The sequence below is a fragment of the Oncorhynchus mykiss genome, chromosome 6 (genome assembly GCF_013265735.2).
Source record: "Oncorhynchus mykiss isolate Arlee chromosome 6, USDA_OmykA_1.1, whole genome shotgun sequence".
In the NCBI taxonomy this organism is placed as follows: Eukaryota; Metazoa; Chordata; class Actinopteri; order Salmoniformes; family Salmonidae; genus Oncorhynchus; species Oncorhynchus mykiss.
In genome coordinates, this window is record NC_048570.1 from 65,665,815 (window position 1) to 65,683,683 (window position 17,869).

Genomic DNA, 17,869 nt, shown 5'->3' on the forward strand with positions numbered 1-17,869 from the left:
GCAGCTACATTGCGCAAGTGGTCACCTGATGCTCCCAGAGAGATTCTCGTGTATAATACAGAGGTAGCCATTACTCCAATCAGTCCAACTAAAAAACGAATTGTCCCGATGGATATATTATCTAATAGATATATTATCTAATAGATATTTGAAAAACACCTTGAGGATTGATTATAAACAACGTTTGCCATGTTTCTGTCGATATTATGGAGCTAATTTGCATTTTTTTTCGCCGTTTTCGTGACTGCAATTTCCGGGTGATTTCTCCAAACGTGAAGAACAAACTGAGCTATTTCGCCTAAAAAAATATTATTTTGGGAAAAAAGGAACATTGGCTATCTAACTGGGAGTCTCGTGAGTGAAAACATCCGAAGCTCATCAAAAAGGTAAACAATTTAATTTGATTGCTTTTCTGATTTCCGTGACCAAGTTACCTGCTGCTAGCTGGACAAAATGCTATGCTAGGCTATCGATAAACCTACACAAATACTTGTCTAGCTTTGGCTGTAAAGCATATTTTGAAAATCTGCGATGACAGGGTGATTAACAAAGGCTGTGTCTCAATATATTTCACTTGTGATTTTCATGAATAGGAATATTTTCTAGTAATATTTATGTCCGTTGCGTTATGCTAATTAGTGTCAGATGATGACAACGGTCCCGTTCACGGGATGGGGTGTCACTAGAGGTTAAGCAAGGGGACACGTCTGGCACTGCAGGATTTGAGTCCATGGCGGCGTAGTGTGTTAATGATGATGATGCTTTGTTACTTTGGTCCCAGCTCTCTGCAGGTCATTCACTAGGTCCCCCCGTGTGGTTCTGGGATTTTTGCTCACCGTTCTTGTGATAATTTTGACCCCACGGGGTGAGATCTTGAGTGGAGCCCCAGATCGAGGGAGATTATCAGTGGTCTTGTATGTCTTCCATTTCCTAATAATTGCTCCCACAGTTGATTTCTTCAAACCTTCAAACCTATTGCAGATTCAGTCTTCCCAGCCTGGTGCAGGTCTTGAATTTTGTTTCTGGTGTCCTTTGACAGCTCTTTGGTCTTGGCCATAGTGGAGTTTGGAGTGTGACTGTTTGAGGTTGTGGACAGGTGTCTTTTATACTGATAACAAGTTCAAACAGGTGCCATCAATACAGGTAACGAGTGGAGGACAGAGGAGCCTCTTGAATAAGTTACAGGTCTGTGAGAGCCAGAAATCTTGCTTGTTTTGTAGCTGATCAAATACTTATTTTCCACCATCATTTGCAAATAAATTAATTAAAAATCCTACAATGTGATTTTCTGGATTTTTTTCCCTCATTTTGTCTGTCATAGTTGAAGTGTACCTATGATGAACATTACAGGCCTCTCATCTTTTTAAGTGGGAGAACTTGCACAATTGGTGGCTGACTAAATACTTTTTTGCCCCACTGTATGCTGGGTACGTACGTACCAGAGACAGGGCAGTCTGTGTAGTGTGTAACAGGTACATACGGTTTTAGTCTCTGTCTATAGGCAGGGCGCAACACAATGGAGTCGTGGTACCAGAGGCAAGGCAGTCTGTGTAGTGTGTAACAGGTATGTACCAGAGACAGGGCAGTCTATGTAGTGTGTAACAGAGACAGGGCAGTCTGTGTAGTGTGTAACAGGTACATACGTACCAGAGGCAAGGCAGTCTGTGTAGTGTGTAACAGGTACATATGTACCAGAGGCAAGGCAGTCTGTAGTGTGTAACAGGTATGTACAAGAGACAGGGCAGTCTGTGTAGTGTGTAACAGGTACATACGTACCAGAAGCAAGGCAGTCTGTAGTGTGTAACAGGTACATACGTACCAGAGACAGGGCAGTCTATGTAGTGTGTAACAGAGACAGGGCAGTCTGTGTAGTGTGTAACATGTATGTACCAGAGACAGGGCAGTCTGTGTAGTGTGTAACAGGTATGTACCAGAGACGGGGCAGTCTGTGTAGTGTGTAACAGGTATGTACCAGAGACGGGGCAGTCTGTGTAGTGTGTAACAGGTATGTACCAGAGACAGGGCAGTCTGTGTAGTGTGTAACATGTATGTACCAGAGACCGAGCAGTCTGTGTAGTGTGTAACATGTACCTACCAGAGACAGGGCAGTCTGTGTGGTGTGTAACAGTGGTTCAGGGAGCTGGGACAGGTGGATGCACTCTGGAATCTTTATGGTTCCTCCATCCAGATCAGCTATGATAACGTCCAACTGTAAGACAGACAACACACATCACTAAACAACGCTTTCGAGTTAGTTAGATTCCTATTTTAGCTGTAGAGCACGTTCTACATTACTATGGCAGAGCATATAAGAGAAACTAAGGCCGAAACCTGCCAAAACAGGCTCTTGGCCAACACAGTGGAGGGGTCACAACTCCCTGAATCTAAGGGACTCAGGAGGCCGCATCAATCGGCCCAAGGAATGTCAGCTCAACATAACACTTCCTTAAAATGTACAGTGACTCAAATATATCATATATCATCATTATTCACTGACAACTGGTTACATTGGGCAAGTGTTCAATGAATCGGTTTAAATAAAGGTATGTTGTTATACCTGGTGTACTGTACATGTTGAATCAGGGTCAGAGGCAGTTCATGTCTGGAGAAGGTGCTAAAGATCACTCACCAGTTCTTGGATCTCGCTCTGGAACATGGAGTGGACCCCGATGATGAAGGGGGTGGGTGAGCTCAGCACCTCTAGCAGCCGTGACGGCAGGATGGGGATGTATGGGTAACTGAGTTTCAAACGGGAGACGACAGTGAGTAAACACAACACTTGCCAGGTCAAATTCCACATCAAACTGTGGTGCTCAAAGTGACCATTTTGGTGTTCAGTGAACCAGAGAATAATCTTTCAAGTACATTTACATTTGAGTAATTTAGCAGACACTCTTATCCAGAGTGATTTACAGGAAGTTTTTTTATCCATTTATTTTTATTTCACCTTTATTTAACCAGGTAGGCTAGTTGAGAACAAGTTCTAATTTACAACTGTGACCTGGCGGTTGTAAAGTCTATTCACCTTAAAGACATATGAGAACAGATAACCAAGACCATTTTGGAATGTTGTTTTGTTTAGTCACAAAACGTCAGAAAGTCAGTTGGCAACGCAATCAACATGAACATCTTAATACGTTTGAACTTTCAATGGACTCATAATCAAAGCCAGCCTAGGTGTAACAATTTTACCGAGGAACAAACAAATCACGATAATAAGAAACGATAAAAATAAAAAAAACATTATCATTCAAGTCACACTTGGTGCAAGGCAAGTCATGTCAATAGCCGAGGTGTAATGGGGACTGATGGGGGACCGTGGAGACCGACGGGCCAATCACGTACCTGTATTTGAGGGGGAACATGAGCGCCTCCAGGGCACGCGACGCCTCCCCTAGTCTCTGGTAGCTCGTAGAATGGAACAAAACCTTGTGTTCGGTCAGAACCGCACAGAAAAGACTCAGAACATTCTGGATTCCTGGTAAAAGAAAGTAGAAAGAATGTGTAATTAAATGAGGTATTCAGTTGGACAATTGATTAAAGAAAAAACATACTGTTGGGGGTGGATTTTATTTCTAAGCTGAGCAAACAATACTACAATAGAGTAAATTATATTTATTTGGTAGAACATGTGGTGATAGAATGATTGATAACACCACATGTTCTATGTGACTAGCTGTTTGTTGAAATGATTGGAGGAAAGATCTGTTTTGCAGAGACATACTGTATGAAAACCAAAGTACTGTACATGTATCACAATATTTTGAAAACATCTCCCTCTTTACTCAGTATATTATTCCCCATTATATTCTGACTTGTAACAAACAAATGGCTGAGAAAATGTTATTCTTGCCAACAGTGATAACAAGTGGGTAAACAATGCAATTTCAGCTACAAAACGGTGCAGTGAATATTATACACTGAGTGGACAAAACATTAGGAACACCTGCACTTTCCATGACAGACTGAACAGGTGAAAGCTATGATCCCTTATTGATGTCACTTGTTAAATCCACTTCAATCTGTGTAGATGAAGAGGAGGAGACAGGTTAAAGAAGGATTGTTCAGCCTTGAAACAGATTGAGTATGTGTGCCATTCAGAGGGTGAAAAAATAATATTTAAGTGTCTTTGAACAGGGTTTTGTAGTAGGTGCCAGGTGCACCGGTTTGAGTGTGTTAAGAACTGCAATGCTGCTGGGTTTCTCAAGCGCAACAGTTTCCCGTGTGTATCAAGAACGGTCAACCACCCAAAGGACATCCAACCAACTGACAACTGCGGGAAGCATTGGAGTCAACATGGGCCAGCATCCCTTTGGAGCACTTTCAACACCTTGTGGAGTCCATGCCCTAAAGAATAGAGGATGTTCTGAGGGGCAAAAGGGTGTCCCTAATGTTTTGTACAGTCAGTGTATATCATTAATGAGAAGGAAAATACAATCTGAAAAATAGCCAGAGGAAATGACACGCTATGAGACAATATAATCTGTGAAATACCAATATGACAGTCCAGACAAATTCTCAAGTTTACAGTTCCTGTTATTGTTTCCTATCAACATAGTGTTAGACTCATCAATCACACACTACAGAGATGAAGACAACGGATTACTGGCAAACATATCAGCAGTCCGCTACAAACTGAGGTCCCTGATTCTGTGTCTGCCTCCAGCTCAGATATTCCTGTTTATCAGCGCCTCGGAACATAGACATTGTCTGTTCCGTTGTTCACGGAATACCAGGATCTCCCAAGCGACACAGGCTGGTCACTTGGCTCATTCTGTGTCATCTCAACATGACTTCCTGTGTGGAAGTGCATAGGTCTGAGGTGACGAATCTGGCATTTTTTCGTTTGGCAGCCAACTAGGTTTCATAATGGCATCCTGAGGTAAGCAGCCTGGCTCGTGTAGTGTCCTTGAGGTGTTTACATATCTACGGGAAACAGCGACACATTTCTGACCATAAATAACAAGAGACCGACCGGGCCAAGACAAAGGCAGCAACAACAAACAGCCCAGCAGCCTGTCCAGGGCCTGTCCATTCTATCCCCTTGGGGGCCACACTTCCTGAGCAGTGTGACATGTTGGACAGACATTCCTCTAGGATGACCTCTGGACACAGTGGTGCGTAGACATGATACACGTATATGCACCACACCACCCACTAGGTCTGGGCCTTTTCCCCAGGTCTTGTTTGGTCATAAGGTGGACTGAATAAGAGTACCTGACAGGCTGGGGGAGAGACAAATCACACACAGGAGGAAAGGGGGGGAGGTGTAGTCTACTGCAAGTTGTACTGTATTTCATGTTAGAACTCAAATCTGTGTTTAATCATTTGTTCTTACAGATTTGACTGACTGTCATGATGAATCACATAGATTTAGCATGTTACATGAAACACATGGCTTTAAATAGACACTCCAACCAGAGGTGGAAGACGACACAGCCCAGCCAACATGTAGAGCAAATCTGTTGCTGATTCATAGAAAACAACCATGGAAGTATGAGAGATTATAAATAATGAGAGAATATGTTCTGACATATGATCCGACCTTGGGCTGTGCAGCAGTTGCATCGTCACGATACTCAAACATGCGCAGTGCTTCCCCTATCATGGCAAAGGAAGAACGAATGATGGCACTAGAGATGATGGCGCCGACAGATGGTCGCCTCGCTTCAGGTCCTTAGAAAACTATGCCGTTATCACAAGCATTTTGCTACACTTGCATTAACATCTGCTATCCATGTGTATGTGACCAATAACATTTTATCTGAATGTGACTTTTGGTGACTTTTTGAAAGGACATTCTACAAAAAAAATTATGAAAATAAAAAATGTTAAATGTTGACACCATCTGAAATAACAATTAGCTCAACTGATGCAGCATAGCAGCTTTAAAGCACTAATGCGGTCTTTGTAAAAAATAAATAATAATAATAATCTATCACTGTATGGCTAATAAAGCACTGTTTATTTAACTCCAAAATATATTTGCATCTCTTAAGAGTTACAGCCTATTTATTTAAAGGGGCAGTGCAGTTCAAAACATGATTATATGAGGTCGAAATAACACGGACACTTTTGTGTAAGAGCTGTTTACAGTTATAATATACCATGACTGTTCATCTAGGTAAGGGGGTAGGCTCTAGACCATCCTATCAACCCAATCAGGATGGTGTATGTAAATACAGGGTTTACATCTGCATTCACTTAATTGAAAAATCTCAAAAGACTCTAAATGCCTCCAATGCTACTTGGTACAAATAAACATTGTAACTTGTCACAACTCAAAATGACACAACGACTAGGTTCAAGTTTAACAACGTTTACTAAAACCGTATTTCCACAATACATAGTTGCCACTGCACTCAGGCCAGGTTCATCAGCAGTGAGACTACCACACAGGCGTACTAATAAGAGTGATAGCGCCATATTAACAGAAATATAGAGATACTTAAAACATGAATGTAACAGTCACTCTGATCTTAAGTCTGTCTCGGCAGAGATTCTTTTTTTAAAACGTGGCGGCAACAAATTTGCAGCTGCGGCCCGCCCCTGCTAATATAGGGGAAACACTGATTTTGCACTCAGAACATACTCTCAGCCCGCATTGTATAACAGTAGTGATGGATGGGCGATGCAAGGTGCTTCTCTTACACGAGTCGCATGATCTGATCGCTTCAGGTGCTGTTGGAATGCTTATCCTTCATATGATGCAGTACTGATCAGTTCTTACAGGACATCGGTCACATCACCTGTAGCCCAAGGACATGACAGAGAGCATCTCTTAAGAGTTACATGCAGTCCTGCACAAGGGTATTGTATTGTGAGGTGCCCAGGCCTCTCTGTCTGCCCATCATCTGCATCTGTCAGGGACAGGGGCCATGTTCAGATCCAGCATAGAGGGGAATGGACACACTATTGTACACATCACAACACACAGACACATTCCTCCTGATGGTTGGACTGAGCTGCACAGTAACAAGCCCCATCTCCTCCTGTTACTCCAAAAACAGCTGTCTAGACCTGAGGAGTTTAGTCCTATCCTCTATCAAAATCCGGGTAAATTCTACACTTTGGAATGTAAAATTAAGAGAGAGACATGAATCTGGTCCATTTTATTAGCTTTGTGGACTGTTCCTGGATAACGTGCAGTATTTGGTAACAAAAACAAAGTCGGTGAGGACTGACACAAACCATGGCTGAGGATAATGTCAAGGTACAGGCCATTTGTCTTCCTCCATCTCTGTGTGTATCCAGATTGGCTACAAACACATGACTTGAACATGACCCTGATAATTTGTGTATCAGTAAAGTACACCCCCCACCCCCCCATGTGCACGTCCACTGCTCGCTGTCCAAATAAACACAAAGGAGCATGCAAACTATTATTGAATTCCTCAAGGGGTTCAGGGACTAATGCTTACAAGAAACATAATCCATTTAGTTTTGTAACACATTCTTCTAATCACACTAAATGAGGGCCTATTTTCCATTACAAATAAAAGAAAGCATCAGAAAAATGTGTTTGGAGTTCACTTATTTACTAACTCGCCCCCAACATCGGCCCCTGGAATGTAGACTTGACTGCTGCAGTGATTTGTGTGTATTAAGGACATGATAAAACCACATACTTGAGTCCAGTGTATGAACGAATGCAGTGAGCAGGAATTTGGGACAATATACGGTAATGCTCAGGTGAAGCCACCAAACCACCGCTTTGCGGTGAACTAGAATGCAGACAAAGCAAATCCTGGTAAAGGAGGAAACATACAGTGCCTTGAGAAAGTATTCACACCCCTTGACTTTTTCCACATAACTCGGCCACTCAAGAACATTCACGGCCTCTTGGTAAGCAAATCCAGTGCATATTTGGCTTTGTCTTTTAGGTTATTGTCCTGCTTAATTAATCTCCCAAAGTCTCGTGGAAAGCACACAACCAGGTTTTCCTCTAGGATTTTGCCTGTGTTTAGTTCCATTCCACTTCTTTTTTTACTGTGAAAAACTCCCCAGTCCTTAACAATTACAAGCATACCCATAACATGATGCAGCCACCACTATGTTTGAAAATATTGCGAGTTTTACTCAGTAATGTGTTGTATTGGGTTTGTCCCAAACATAACACTTTGTGTTCAGAACAAAAAGAGAATTGCCTTGCCACATTTTTTGCCGTATTACTTTAGTGCCTTGTTGGAAACAGGATGCATGTTCTGATATATTTTTTACTGTGTACAGGCGTACTTCTTTTCACTCTGTCAATTAGGTTAGTATTGTGGAGTAACTACAATGTTGATACATCCTCAGCCAATTAACTGTTTAAAGTCACCATTGGCCTCATGGTGAATTCCCTGAACAGTTTCCTTCCTCTCCAGCAACAGAGTTAGGAAGGTTGTTTGTATCTTTGTAGTGACTGGGTGCATTGACACCCCATCCAAAGTGTAATTAATAACTTCACCATGCTCAAAGGGATATTCAATGTCTGCTTTTTTTATTAATTTTTTACCCATGTACCAATAGGTGCCCTTCTTTGCAAGGCATTGGAAAACCTCTCTGGTCTTTGTGGTTGAATCTGTGTTTGAAATTCACTGCTTGACTGAGGGACCTTACAGATAATTGTACAGTTGAAGTCGGAAGTTCACATACACCTTCGCCAAAAACATTTAGACTCAGTTTCACAATTCCTGACATTTAATCATAGTAAAAATTCCCTGTCAGTTAGGTCAGTTAGGATCACCACTTTATTTTAAGAATGTGAAATGTCAGAATAATAGCAGAGAGAATGATTTATTTCAGCTTTTATTTCTTTCATCACATTCCCAGTGCGTCAGAAGTTTACATACACTGAATTAGTATTTGGTAGCATTGCCTTTAAATTGTTTAACTTGAGTCAAATGTTTTGGGTAGCCTTCCACAAGCTTCCCACAATAAGTTGGGTGCATTTTGGCCCATTCCACCTGGCAGAGCTGGAGTAACTGAGTCAGGTTTGTAGACCTCCTTGCTTGCACACGCTTTTTCAGTTCGGCCCACACATTTTCTATGGGATTGAGGTCAGGGCTTTGTGATGGCCACTCCAATACCTTGACTTTGTTGTCCTTAAGCCATTTTGCCACAACTTTGGAAGTATGCATGCGGTCATTGTCCATTTGGAAGACCCATTTGCAACCAATCTTTAACTTCCTGGCTGAGGTCTTGAGATGTTGCTTCAATATATCCACAATTGTCCCTCCTCATGATGCCATCTATTTGGTGAAGTGCACCAGTCCCTCCTGCAGAAAAGCCCCCCCCCCCCCCCCACAACATGATGCTGCCACCCCCGTGCTTCACGGTTGGGATGGTGTTCTTCGGCTTGCAAGCATCCCCTTTTTCCTCCAAACATAAGGATGGTGATTATGGCCAAATAGTTCTATTTTTGTTTTATCAGAGCCGAGGACATTACTCCAAAAATTACGATCTTTGTCCCCATGTGCAGTTGCAAACCGTAGTCTGGCTTTTTTATGGCGGTTTTGGAGCAGTGGCTTCTTTCTTGCTGAGCAGCCTTTCATGTTATGTCGATATAGGACTCGTTTCACTGTGGATATAGACACTTTTGTACCTGTTTCCTCCAGCATGTTAACAAGGTCCTTTGGTGTTGATCTGGGACTGATTTGCACTTTTCGAAGCAAAGTATGTTCATCTCTAGAAGACAGAATGAGCGGTATGGCGGCTGCGTGGTTCCATGATGCTTATACTTGCGTACTATTGTTTGTACAGATGAACGTTATACCTTCAGGCATTTGGAAATTGCGCCCAGATTTGTGGAGCTCTACACTTTTTTTTCCTGAGGTCTTGGCTGATTTCCTTTGATTTGCCCATGATGTCAAGCAAAGAGGCACTGAAGGTAGGCCTTGAAATACATCCACAGGTACACCTCCAATTGACTCAAAGGGTGTCAATTAGCATATCAGAAGCTTCTAAAGCCATGACATCCTTTTCTGGAATTTTCCAAGCTGTTTAAAAGCACAGTCAGCTTATTTTATGTAAACTTCTGACGCACTGGAATTGTGATACAGTGAATTATAAGTGAAATAATATGTCTGTAAACAATTGTTGGAAAAATGACTTATGTCATGCACAAAGTAGATGCCCTAACAGACTTGCCAAAACGATAGTTTGTTAACAAGACATTTTTGGAGTGGTTGAAAAACAAGTTTTAATGACTCCAGCCTAAGTGTATGTAAACTTATGACTGGCTACAGAAATTAGGTAGTCATTCAAAACTCATGTTAAACACTATTCTCGCACAGAGTGAGTCCATGCAACTTATTATGGGTTGAATACTTATTGACTGAAGACATTTCAGCTTTTCATTTATTAATAATTTGTAAACATTAAAAATAAATAAAAAATCCACTTCGATATTATGGGGTATAGTGTGTAGGCCAATTTTAAATTCAAGCTCTAACAACAAAATGTGGAAAAAGTCAAGGGGTGTGAATACTTTCTGAAGGCACTGTACATGTTCATTTGTACAGCATTAATCCAACTGCTTAGTGGCTATTCAATTTGAGAGTTTAAAATTGTGATTTGGACAGATGCTTTATTCATTCGTGTTGTAACTCTAAACCTCTTAATGTTGGAGTTGAACCTAAAAAAGTTTAATACCGTCAAGGATCAAGACCGGATAACCTGTCATACCACGAAGCTACTTACTAAAATAAACGGGGGGAAAAACTATGCAAACAATAGGATTAAGAGGGATATTCCTAATACCTGGCACTACAGTTCGTATTCAGCTGTCAGGTTATTTAAGTCACCCGCAATATCATGTTAACAGGAAACATAAGCCAAATTACAAATGTGAGTTGTGTATACTGTGACTGTACGCGACCAACAGGCAGAGCAGCCTAGAGCTACTACCTAGAGCTACTGTACTGCAACCAAGTAGACCCGATACACACCAGACTGTAAATAACGGAGGGCACATGATGGTGCCATGAAGTGGAGTCAAGTTCATGAAGTTTGGGATTGACTGGTTGCACTATAGTGCAGTGTCGTGTCTTTGGCATCATTAAAGTGAAGACTTATTTTATCAAATCAATTCTCTGTAATTATTATTACGTGATTAAACTAATCATGTAAATGTAATTAACCAGGAAGTCATAATTGCAATTAATATATATTTACGCTCAGTGGGTCGTCGTGATCTCTGTTGGAATCGTCCGTCTTTCTGTTGGAAAGTTAATCCGCCCGTCTCTCTCTTCCAAATTCTTTGGTTAGAATGGATACTTCAGAGTAACATTCAGAAATGTTCTTATAGGATAGATGTTTCGGCGGTTGTCGGTCTTCGCATTCAGTCTACATAAATTCTAGCTGCAGACTAGTAATTAGTATTGAAGATTTGCTCTTATTCTGTCGGTATCGATAGTCTCAGAGTTGAACTACTTACACCAGTGTAGCCAATGCTCCACATGGTTTGGTTAGGAATTCAACAACCGAGGAATGCATGGTCTCTACTCAAAGCTTTGCGCTCTCGGCAATCGAGGTACGCATGGTCTGAAGCGGGCTTCTCCAGGAGGGGGTTATATTCGGAACAGCAGAAAAGGTTGTCCCATGACGCCAGATCAATGTCTGTGCTCATAGGGCGGGCCAATGACTTAGTTAACTTTAAAGGGAATTGGATTGTCTTTCATTAAACAGTTTTTATTTTATTTTTTATTTTACCTTTATTTAACCAGGCAAGTCAGTTAAGAACAAATTCTTATTTTCAATGACGGCCTGGGAACAGTGGGTTAACTGCCTGTTCAGGGGCAGAACGACAGATTTGTACCTTGTCAGCTCGGGGGTTTGAACTCACAACCTTCCGGTTACTAGTCCAACGCTCTAACCACTAGGCTACCCTGCCGCCCCAGTTTAACATCACCTTACATCATTTCACAAATAGTTTCATCTTTACTCATTCATTTTATACAATAATTAGATGCAAAACTCATAACGGAGACTCTTGTATAGACAGAGTTATGGTAATGTGGCTGTATTGTCTCTCATGAGGTCACAAACAAACAAAATGGACCGGTTGTAACTCGATTCTCCACCGACGGTTTACACATTCTCCAAAACATGGATATTGTTCAGTTCTCAAGTTCTGTGAGATAGAAGTTAATTTCTTCTACTGTGAAACCCTCTTTCTATACTGCATGAGGGAGAGAGTCTCCTCCTGGAATTTACAACCTGAGATAACAGAACCTGGGTGTAAGAGGGAGAGAGAGGATATGCACTCTCTATACCCAAAGAGGGCCACGTCATGACAGCAGTAATGAGGAAGCCGAAGCCCAGTGACATACCAAGCTGCTGGAAGAGCAGGGCCACACTCTTGCATGTAACAGGCAGGTTGTCATTCAGAGGGGTTTGGATTAGCTGTCGGTCGCCCACTCCCAGGGAAAACAGTTTCTGTGAGAAAATCACAAAACACACAAAAGTGAAAAGTCAGGTTATATGAAAAACCATTGGATGGATCTATAGAACTAGACAAGACTGTTTCAGTAGAGGAACATTTTTTTGCTAACAGACAACATGTTTTCATGGTACTGTAAATATCATTAGGAAACTGAACAAGACTGTAGCTCAGTACAAGGCCAAAGGTCATATAGGCAAGGATGAAATGACAGTACAATGGCAGTTAAGGGATCCACTGTGTGAGAGTTTTTTTGACGATCTCCCAGAAAACGAATAAAACACGTGTTGTTGAACCCGATGGACATCGCAGCTGCATGACTGAATTAACCTTTTGAGTCAGTCTGGCGGCAATGGGAGAAACCTCAATTGCATATTAACCTAAATTTCACTGGCACGGTACAACACCTCTGCAATCCAATAGGGACAGCAGCGTCCGTCGCTGTATCCAGTGTGGCTGAGGGTAGAGAAGTAAGCGTACAGTGGAAACAATGAGTTCGCATGAACGCAATCAGTACGTCTAATTCAGCTAAACCAATGTTGAACATGATAGGGGTACAGACAGTGGTTCAACGGTGTTTGGCTTTTGACCTGACAAAGATCATAGTGGATTGAACCATGGTCAATAAAGGTATTAATTGGGATCCTAGCCTTTCAACTGAGTTTGAACCAGCTAGAGAACAACTCTGTTCCCAGATTCATGACATTCCTTCATGTTTGACAGTCTGTTGAAGGATGAGTCTGTTCCACTCCTGAGGTTTCTAACTCATGTTGTGTCACTACAGCCGAAAGCCCTTGGCTCTGCGGGGAGCGGCAATAATTTGAGGAGGAACACTGACATGTGCTGGTAAATTACATTAAAAAAACTAAATTACCCTAAGGTTCAGGATGTGAACTTAATCATGGGCCACATTCCTTCCTCTTTACAAATAGTTTAAATATTGTCTAGTTTTTTAAAGCCACATTGATCACCATTGTCTAGACTTCAAGGGAACAGACCAGCGTAGGGTTTTTGTTATAGGACAGCTTCAGATGTGGGTTTCAATAACCTAGTAAGAAGTGAAAATATAAAAACAGGCCACCTACTCTGTTTTTTTGTACCCTAGCTTCACTAAGTAATGTCATCAGAAGAGCAGCTAGAAAAATAAAATAGTATTATGAGGACATTTCTGCACGCGGTGGTACAGCAATCTATGGCACCATCTAGACGAGGAATGCATGATTGAATGGAAAGCAAACGCAAATAATTTTTTGGAATCTCACATGGGCCAAAACATGACTTCCTTCCTTCCCTCACTCACTCACTCCCACTCTACTACTATAATAAGCATTAGGCCATCAGTGAGTAACCAGCACCTTGTGTGGGTCTAGCAGCAACATTAACCCAGACTGACCCCTATTCTGGGGTGGATTCATGCCTCTGTGGAGAGCAGGCCAGAGGGGTTGAGAGGGGGTTAGACAAGCCCTCTAAGATGGAATATGAGGAATTGTTTGCTTTAGTAAGGCCTGTTTACCTGGGAGCCACCAGCCACAGGAACCATGCACGTGAAGAGGTTGGAAACCAGCCCCTCCAGAGGGAACGGCAGGCTGTCGACGTACACCGTGTAGATCAGGCCCAAGCAGCCCTGGGGAGGTCAGGAGGAGACAGACACACAACCAGGTCAATCAACACACTCACATACAGATGTATCACAAGATGCATACACCCAATCACAGTTTGTCGCCTAAAAATGGACAATTAAAGACACTGTGGGAATTTGTCATCGAATACCATCAGATTTATAGTATTTTATGTAATATTCCAAATGTACAGCTGAGATGTGTGGTTTAATGGCAAATGCCATTTGCAAAGCTAAAAATAAATGCTAAATCAATATGTGTGTCGGAGACATTTGAATGCCAAAGTTGAATACCATAGTGGTCCAGTGGAGTGCCTAGGGACAGGAGAGATCCGCTAAGCCCCACTCTGTTCTTAAGTGAGGGATTGGCTGGATATCCTGGCCTTGAGTACTTGCAGAATTCACTCTATAAAGCCAATATGTTCATTCTCCGCACACAGGATACAACATGATGCATTCTATCACCATCATGAGACAATTGATAGTCAATGCACTAATTGACGCGCTACCGTTTATCATGCCAATGCTAATTAGGCAGAGATAAGTAAAGTGAAGTCATGAACCTCATGAATAGGACCAAGAAAGTTCCTGGCCAGGTAACCTTAGATAGCAAATAAACCCGCAAAAACTGAAATGACCACTATGCATGGTCATCTGACATTTTGAAAGGAACCTATGTTAGTCAGGAATTAAATCAATGTTATCATGTTACCCGGAATATTTCAGGATAATCCAGCCTGGAGACCAGAATGAGACTTTTGGGTGCAAAGACTTGAGCGGGCTGGATCAAGCCATCCTCTTCCTCATCCTCATCTGCATCGGTGGTCTTTGTTCCCTGAAACAGCAAAACAGAAGAAGTTATTTCAATGGGAGAGTTCAACAGTGATATGGGGGTGAGTTAAGACCATGTGCAGTGGTAAGCTAACATAGCAGGCGTAAAAAACACCTGAGCGGGGATGGAAAGAAAAACAAGCTTTTCAGTTTACCCGCTGAGGGTGGCTCTAGTGTTATCTACTTCCAGGTCAAACCACAGCGTGTACATTCTACAGTACATCACATACTGTAGCCTATTTTTGGAAACGTGCATGTGCCACCCCCTCCTCGAGAATTCTGATTGACGCAGGCACAGAGTACAGTTCACACAGTACGAGTACTATTCAAATCAGTCAAAAGAACACAGAATGGAAAAGTCCCCTCAGAACTGTGTCTGTATGTCTGCAAAAAACTCTAAATCCGGTGTTTTAGCAATGGGATATATAGACTTATTTAAAAAAAAGATCCTCTCCAATCAGTAGTACCCATTAAAACAGATACTCATTGCAGTTGAGGAGTTGAAAGAGCAAAGAGGATTTTCTTCAAATCACCATGGGGTTCATAAAAGATTACTAACCCCAAAAAATAGAGCATAAAACATTTATTGTCATGGAGACCATTTGAACAAAACCCAGCAGCTTAAGAGAGGAGTGTCATTTGCCTTCCAGAGTCACATACTGACTGTAAATCAGCAGTGAGATGTATATGAAATCAAGTCAACTATGTATCAAGTCACATTACTCGGTTTACTAAAATAGCTGTGAAAACACTAATAACACAGTATGAATAGGCTACTTCCAATTTACCCATACTGCTTTCTCATCTGTTCAGTTGTTTCTTCACACAATAGCGTATTTATTTTAAAGACTACAATGTCATTACTTTGGTTCCATTATTTGTCGAGGAATAATATTTTGTGGTTTGGAGCTGTTATTCTAAACTATGGCTACAAACCCAGAGCTGGTGGTTTGAAACATGTTAAATTCAAATTGGCTGGGGTTGTAGTTCAAAAATTAAATTTCCTACAAAACGGAGTCACAAGATATAATCTGTATAGAAATAGCTATAATAAACCCCCTGAAGCCTGAATTAAGAAAAAAAAAACAAAGATAATTAAAGAAAAAGCTACTTGACCTCTGACACCTCTGATCCAGTAACCACACTGGAGATAGACCTACTGTAGGCCTACCTGTAGGATATTAATCATTCAAAACCTAGCCAAAATACGATGCAGACACTTAGGTTCGAAGGACATTGCGTAATGTACCATAAATAGCAATTGAGTGACCACGTAAAATAACAGCATATGGGTTAAGTCATTAAGGTGAATGAGTTGAACAAAGATACCTCCCACTCCTTCCCAAAGTGCTCCACTGGGACACAGAGGTCAAGTCTCAGTGGTCTCAATCTGGTTCCAATTGTCCCATACCAGGAGCCGTCAGTCCTATCAGTTTACAGAGATAGCAGCAAAGCAACCTCACAGGGCTCGTTCCTGGCTAAACCCTTTATCAGAATCACATATATTCCTTCAGACAATGAAAACATGCCACAAGAGCTCTGGCATGCTCCGAGCAGGGAACACAGGATCTAAATATCCCATCAGATGGGAAACACATTTCTACAGCATTTTGAAGATTTGGTTCAATTATCGGCGAAAATACATTTCTGCCTCTCGAATCCAATCACATAGTGAAAAGCCACACGCTGGTTTAAACTTTACAGGGTAAGGCTCATGATAACGCCCAAATAAACAAACAAAAAAACTGCTGTATGCTGGCTTACAGGGTCTACAAAAACCATGTGTGCCCTTCTCAATAAAATGCTTTGCAGACTATGCCCAATATACTATCCAAGTTAGGTGTATTTGACAAAACACATGATGCACCTCAAACTAGTGCTGTCATGATAAAAAAAATTTTAATGATAAGATACCAGGCCAAGTATCACAATACCAGAAAGAATTCTGATTGGACTAGCGTCCTGTTCGCCCCCCGACACTTTTCCAGTTTTGTAAATGTTATGTGCTACACAAAAAAAGCTGTCACTGATATTCACACTTCTCAATAAAACAGATATTGAATGGCTAATTTGCTCATATTTGCAAAGGTCTACTTGTGATTTGGCTGGAGGAATGGGGGGAAGGAACATACATGCATAATGATCTGTGTGTCATTGTGACAGTAAGGGGAAAACAACTGCATGAAACCCTCGCACAGTCTCTCGGTCTCCCTCAAACACACACACACACACACACACACACACACCACTCTCTCTCACTCCCACAAACACATACACACTGCTCTCTGTCTACCTCAAAACACACACCACTCTCTCTCACTCCCACAAACACACTGTTCTCTGTCTACCTCAAAACACACACCACTCGCTCTCGCTCCCACAAACACATACACACTGCTCTCTGTCTACCTCAAAACACACGCCACTCTCTCTCACTCCCACAAACACGTACACACTGCTCCCAACTTTAAAAACGTTAGGCACCAAAACAGAATGTAAGGAGCACCAGAAAGAGATTATGAATCCTACTTTTGAAGCACATGCCATGAGAAGCAGACCCTTTTCTTCCTGGGCCAATCAAATATGCCTTAACCTACTGTCACATTACCAGGTTGTTAGCTAGCTAGGTAATATGACTGAACAACATTGTTATCATTCCAGCGATGTGGTTTGTGAAATTATATAAAATGAGCGCAAAATGGCGCAGGAAGGAAAAAAGGTCCGGTAATAGCCCTTTTCTTTGCCGTAAATCTGTAAACACGACTGTTGCGAAGCTGTTTTTACTCTCTGTTCCTGCTGCGTGACCGTGAACTTTCAAAGACCCTCAGACTGGCCTGTGCACTTGGTTATACCAGGGATGAACTTCTATACAATGTATCAACTTTGCTCGCACTGCTCCCATGTATCAAATGTAGAAATGTAACCTACAGCAGACTGATCAGGGTCTGCATGCCCAGGAGTAGACGAGCAGAAAGAGCGGACGGAGAGGAGAGAAG

The 17,869-nt window shown here is 41.8% G+C and overlaps 1 protein-coding gene across 3 annotated transcripts in view; it reads right to left on the reverse strand.

The window, feature by feature from the left end:
• The window catches only part of LOC110526365 (myotubularin-related protein 13), a 165,286-nt gene that overhangs the window by 65,718 nt on the left and 81,699 nt on the right, over positions 1-17,869 (reverse strand). For all 3 annotated transcript variants that reach the window (XM_036980722.1, XM_036980720.1, XM_036980721.1), the window contains exons 4-9: positions 14,755-14,877; positions 13,938-14,048; positions 12,315-12,420; positions 3,346-3,478; positions 2,630-2,738; positions 2,096-2,209 (exon numbers count right to left, since the gene is read on the reverse strand). In XM_036980722.1, the coding sequence (XP_036836617.1) occupies positions 2,096-2,209; positions 2,630-2,738; positions 3,346-3,478; positions 12,315-12,420; positions 13,938-14,048; positions 14,755-14,877 (696 nt within the window). The remainder of the gene's footprint in view (positions 1-2,095; positions 2,210-2,629; positions 2,739-3,345; positions 3,479-12,314; positions 12,421-13,937; positions 14,049-14,754; positions 14,878-17,869) is intronic.